Genomic DNA, 6,173 nt, shown 5'->3' on the forward strand with positions numbered 1-6,173 from the left:
TTTTTGTAACTCACTCATATCCTCACACCAGTTCCCCTCTGTCTCGAAGCTTTAGAATTCTGTTTTTTCTCCTTCTAATCATAGTCTTCGTGTGAAAAAATCTCGTATTTCAGTCCACAGCCTATCAAGCATACTGTAGCGGTATTACTATTATTTTATTATTTCAGCATTTCGGTCTTGAAGCGTTGGGTTATTATAAACCATGAGGATCGCTCTTGTTTGGGTTTCAGCCCATTTTTATTTTCTGTTTTCATATTGTTAAAAATCTTTTATGGCCCATGGGTACACAACTTTTTGTTTTTCCCGAAGATATTTTCCGAGTAGAAAATCAAAATCTACCAAAAAATGTGATGAACATCCGGAGAGAGAAATCTGTCCAAAATTGATAAAATAAAATAAAAATAACGCGGGAAAAATGGATATCCCATACATAGAAAAATTGCCACAGAATACTATACGATATTATTTGCACAAGACATCCAAAATTACATGCTAACTCGTGAAAAATTACCTTAGCATTAAATTTAACAAGATAATGCATCTTAGAAACATAAATCGTTCGCAGCAGTTCCTCCCTGTGCTAACCGGTGCTTGGCGCCTTGAGCCTCGACAACATATTGCAATTGATTATAGACTAAAGATTGTACATATATTAATCCCGTTTCTTAACTTGGTTCCATCATGCAGCCAAAAGGATGGAATGATATGCATAGCCAATTATGTATTTCAACAAATATACATGTATTGTATTCATCGGCATCTGCTCCTGCTCTACTGATTTTTCATGGATGTAACCAGTAAGGGGAAAAGCAAAAACACCTCGATTTCAAGATTCTTTTAAGCACATTAGTAGGGATGATACCGGCCACGGCCACGGCCACGGTTATGGCTATTATCATTTCCACGTTTCCCACTACTTGAGCTACCACCACTGCTCTTGCCATGTCTGGATACTGGCGGAGGAGGAGTATGTGGTTGCAACCCTGGCTGTTGCCTACAGGCCCAAAACAAAAAGGAGACATGAAAACAACTAAGTGGCCAATTGTTAAATACCGATTGGACCAGCTAACATATCCAAGCATGTATGATTGAAAAACCACAAGCCTATAACTAGAGAAACCAACAGAACACTTACAATACATATCCAATCCTTCCATCTGGTAACAGCATTGGCATCATTGCCATGCCAGCTGCGGTTGCTCCTGCACCATACATCAGTGGCTGCAAAGATTTAAGGACCTCTATATGAGCAAGGTACATACAGATCCATATAAAAAATACCTAATGCCATGTGTTGCTTGAAAAAGAGAATGTTCTTTATTTCGTTTTGCAACTCGTGACTGAGCTTTATGAGCATGTTTGTTCTAAATTTGGGGCATTAGTTACAATTTGCATTGGTCCATTGTTAAAATCATATAAATCACCATTAGAATCTGCTGCACTCTGATTACCATTGAATACAATGACATCATGAAGACAATTCAATTTATGTGTCAACTAGTCAAGATATGCCATACCAAGTCCATAAATTGGATTTCATAGTAAAACTGTTTCTCCCTTAATCAGCTCATGAATAATTAAATTATTGGAGCAACCAAGATGTTGTGACTATTCACCCCCCTAGTGAAGCTAAGAGCAACTGTTATCATCACGTAACATGGGTAAGAAGTGAAAAAACTAACATGGACACTTGGCACAAATAAACATAGAAAAAACCAACAAAATTTAAAATGGTAGAACATGGACATGCAATGTGTGTGTGTGAAGTTCAAGATTTACTACTTTCTAAACTCTTTCCATATAATATTAAACATTCTTGATATACTTCAAGTGTCAAACTTGCTATTGCTAAATAGATTCAAAATTATTGAATATAATTACTTGATACAGGATGTACGTCCAACATGTGTCATACCAATGTCCGAGTTTTTGACATTGATTACTAAGTTGACACTTCATACTTTCCAAGTTCGTGAGAAGCATATTCCACAAATCCTCAATCACCTGAGAAATACTACAAGACAGAACTGAGACCCCACTAGGGAAAAGATCAACTTACTTGTGTGAACCCAGCAGGACCAAATCCTGTGCCAATACCAGAATATGCACCTCCAACCATGCCATAACCAAGTTGAGGTGGATAAGTGGGAAGTACAACAGACTTCTGTGAATTTAGTGTACTGGATGACTTCTGATCTGCTTGTGGCTTTGCAAGTGAACACTCCAGAGATTGCCCTGCCCATCCAAGAAAATTTAATGCCTACGATACGTAATGATCTATTGGCATTCCTGTAAACAGAGATTGAGTAAAATGTATGCAAAAGGGAAAGAAAAATTACCGTCTATTTCATACTTCTCAGTATTCTTCAATGCTTTCATGGCACTTGACCTTTCAGCAAAGTGCACAAACCCAAACCTGCTCTTTTCTTGTCCTGCTTTAGCAGGAGGGACAACCACTTTTGTGATCTTTCCATGATGTTCAAACAGTGCCTTAAGACGATCCTGAGTAATATTCTCTGGAAGGTTCTTTACATAAACTGCTTTTACCTGTACCAAGCACCAAGGTCTCAGCTATACAATTTTCACAATTCATTATAAAGCTGTATGTATTTCATTAGATCTAGCAAAGAAAATAAGAAAGTTAATCCTATAATTAAAGTATCAAACTTACAAAAGTAGCAAATAAAATAGCCAAAAAAATCCCCTCAAAAACAAGCACCAAGCAAACATAATAACCGGAACCCAGAAAAAGGGTCAAATTTCCTGAGCAAGTATGAAGATAAGTAAAATGACAGCCACTGTTGAATCTAAGGCAAAAAACAGAGCATCCAATTCAGTCTAATATGGATCTACCATATTGAGACAACTTGTGTTGTGTTGTGTTGTGTTTTGGGTGTGTGTGTAGTGAGGGGACTTGGGCAATTCAGTTGTCATTAAGTCATTATATGTCTCAGTTTTGTCTTCTTAGTGTCATACAGAAACCAGCTATTAGACTTCTTAAGAGAAGCTAATAATGTAATTTCTTTTGATCACACTATTCATGTAATTTAATTTCACATGAAATAACATATAATCAATCACCTGAGTCGCAGCAGATGATTCAGAATTCCTTGGGTCAGCCCAACTCACAGTTGGAGCATTGTCGTCTAGTTTGAATTTTGGGTTTGACATCTTCTGCCTTGAATATTCTGCACAAGCATGATTGTAATACTCAATAAAAGCAAACCCCCTATTACGGCCAGAAATCTGTGGGTCCTGTAACAACGAAATGGTTTGCTAGGTTAGGAAAAAATTAATCATCATGCTACATTCTTCAAGTTTTGGGAACAAGTTATGACTTGGAAAAGAAACGGGTTTTCCCATAATAAATTAAGATTTAAGAACATCAAACCATATGAAATTAAAAAACGAAAATATGTCAACAAACCTTCAACAGCTCCACAGCAACAACTCCAGGCCCAATTTCTGAGACTACCTTCTTCATATTTTCTAAAGTCCAATTTCTAGGAACATTACCAATGAACAACTTATGCTTAGCTTGGGATGTTGAGCACCTTATTTTTCTTCCCTGGAAACTCAGACGTGACTTAATTAGTTAATAGGCATGGATAATTGTAGTACCTAATAATCGATTAAAAATGAAAAACTACACGATTTTTAGAAAATGTTAACAAACATCTCTACCAAATTACCTTAAATTCAGTGTTGTTCAGTTTCTCAATAGCCATAGATGCCAATTCCTTTGACTTGAAGGTCACAAATGCATAACCTTTTGCTTCACCTGAATCTTTTCCTTTCATAATCCTAACCTGCACTAAATTTAATCAGTTTAGACAATCATGCAATGAATGAAGAAACAGAAATTTTCAATAAACATACCTCTGACACTTCTCCCACAGATTCACAGAAGGCCCTCAAATCTTCTTCTGAAACTTTGTGAGGAATGCCACCAATGTAAACCTCTGACCCATGAGGTGGAAGTGCAAGAACTTCTGCATGTTTCTTTTTCTCATCTTCATCCTTATTGTCTACCACTCCTATATCCTCTTCACCATCTGAGGGTTTAGTCTCTTCTTCTTCTTCCTCCTCTTCCTCCTCTTCCTCTTCTTCCTCTTCGACTTCTTCCTCTACTTCTTCATATTCAACCTCTTCCTCCATGGTCTCCTCTTGATCATTATCCCCTTCAAGGTCTACCTGTTCATCAGAATCTGTAGGTTTTTCATGCTCACTGTGCCCCTCTGGTGATTCTTGATTTTGGGCCGTTTCATCACTCTGCTTTGTCCCAGGCATATTATGCATCTAGAAAAGCAAGCTTGCAGGGCAACTGTGAAGGAATCACGGAAGCCAAAAGCATTCGTAGAAGAGAGATTGCAAGTTGGAAAGGTGGAAATTATATGAGAGGCCAATTGCAGAGTAAGAATTTTGATTGAGACTGTACCATGAGGTACGGACCAAGGAGTAGAAACATGATCGATTCTAAATCCAGGGATCATCATAACATAACAACAAAAGTAACAGACAGGCAAGAGAGTTTGTGAACGGAAATCAAGAGGATAACAATGCTAAAAGGCCAATCAAAGAGGAAAAAGAAAAATCCAAGAAGAAAGAATTTCAGAATATCTCAAAATTTAGATGCTGAAAGTTGCCCAGAAAACAGTGGCCAGTTTATATGTTGTTTAACTACTTGTGGGGAGGGACAACAATGCACAAAGAGAAAGAGGGGAAAAGGAACAGAAGTGAGAAATAAGAAACTGAGCTACACTGTTATTAAAAAAAAATTAAATATATACAAGGCAACATTTTGCATGTTATATGGCGAGAAGCTGAGTAATTACAAAGGAAAGTGCAAACAATATATACAACTCCTTAATCCTTTACCAGTTACCAATAAACATTTCAAAACCAAACAAGCAAAAGAGAACTGAAACTTGAAAGCTAATTGGAGGTTTGATTGGATAATAAACCATTATCAAATATGCCATTTATCACCTAGTTCCTGGGAATGAAGCCAGCCTTGCTATCCTAAGAAAATCACCATTCACTGTGAAGCCTCGTATGAGAATATCCATTTCCAACACCGTCCACCCAAATGTTATTATCCAACAATGTTCTATGAATAATAACCTAACTAATCTCTCGCATCATATCAATAAACCACGCAAGCATAATTATTCTGTTTCGTCTTACCTAGAAGCATCAAGCTAACTGGTTTGCATACGAAATTACAATAAAAAATCATAGGCTAAAGCTATGCAGCTGAGAAGAACGATTTGAGATGGAAAAGCGAAGGTACCTGGATGCGAGAGAAATCGAAATGGTAATAGAGGCTTCCAAATTGTAAATTTCGAAACCCTAAATCCTAAAGAGAGTTGGGAGATGGAAGAAAATGGCGCAGGGAAGCGTGAGAGTGGCCTTATGGGGAATGGTGGCCGAATTCACTGTTGCTCGCCGGTGCCTAGGGAATCGCCTTGGGCCTTTGGACCGGGCCTTTCATTCTAAATCCTTTTGTAGAAACATAAGGACTGTGCTATAACCCAATGAGCGGTAACAAAAACCAGCTTAAAATAAAAGAACAAAATTGGTTAACGCAAAACCAGCCAAGTCTTGTATACAAACATGAGTAAATGCTCCGACCAAAATCGACGGGGTAAATACCCAACTATCTATTCACACGAATGACAACATGATCTCCTACACAATAAAGGTATAATGGATCCCTCACCTTATTAGTTCTAAGAAAACAAGGACTTTTTGTTACCTAGTTCACCAAGGGCAAATAAAAATGGATTTAGGGTAAGTTTGGATTGGTATATACCCATTTGAAATTTGAATAAAAATAATTTTATAGAATTAATTTTGGGTAGAAGTGAGTTTGTATCAATATAATTTATGTTTGATAATTTTATAGTAAAATTGATTTTGATAAAATAAAAGTTTGGATAATATTAGTTAAAATCACTTTTAGATAGATAATTATAAAAAGAATATTATATTAAATTATAATGTTATTTTGGTAATTATGTTTAATTTTTTTTATCTTTTTTAGTATGTTCTTTATATAATATCTTTTTCTAATACTTTTGGTACTCTTTTTAATGCTTAACAAGTTTTTTTTTAACTTGTCAAGTTTCAGATTTTTATTCTTCAAGATCTGATTATGACTTATTAAAAGG

General features: G+C 36.3%; 1 protein-coding gene across 5 annotated transcripts; it reads right to left on the reverse strand.

Annotated features, from left to right (window-relative positions):
* Positions 1 to 402: 402 nt before the first annotated feature.
* Positions 403 to 5,700, reverse strand: LOC112696713 (heterogeneous nuclear ribonucleoprotein Q). Of its 5 annotated transcripts, none has more exons than XM_025749551.3 (9): positions 5,294 to 5,700; positions 3,880 to 4,324; positions 3,693 to 3,809; positions 3,428 to 3,568; positions 3,082 to 3,255; positions 2,340 to 2,547; positions 2,060 to 2,235; positions 1,136 to 1,221; positions 403 to 994 (listed from the first exon to the last, which is right to left on the reverse strand). In XM_025749551.3, the coding sequence occupies exons 2-9, from the start codon at positions 4,297 to 4,299 to the stop codon at positions 847 to 849; spliced, it is 1,470 nt and encodes a 489-aa protein (XP_025605336.1). In that variant the 5' UTR covers positions 4,300 to 4,324; positions 5,294 to 5,700; the 3' UTR covers positions 403 to 846. The 5 variants fall into 5 exon arrangements, with proteins under 5 accessions (XP_025605336.1, XP_029143374.1, XP_025605337.1 ...); XM_029287541.2 differs by having other exon boundaries at positions 3,880 to 4,299; positions 5,294 to 5,622; XM_025749552.3 differs by having other exon boundaries at positions 3,880 to 4,680; positions 5,294 to 5,622.
* Positions 5,701 to 6,173: the final 473 nt, after the last annotated feature.

The sequence above is a fragment of the Arachis hypogaea genome, chromosome 6 (assembly GCF_003086295.3).
Source record: "Arachis hypogaea cultivar Tifrunner chromosome 6, arahy.Tifrunner.gnm2.J5K5, whole genome shotgun sequence".
Taxonomy (NCBI): Eukaryota; Viridiplantae; Streptophyta; class Magnoliopsida; order Fabales; family Fabaceae; genus Arachis; species Arachis hypogaea.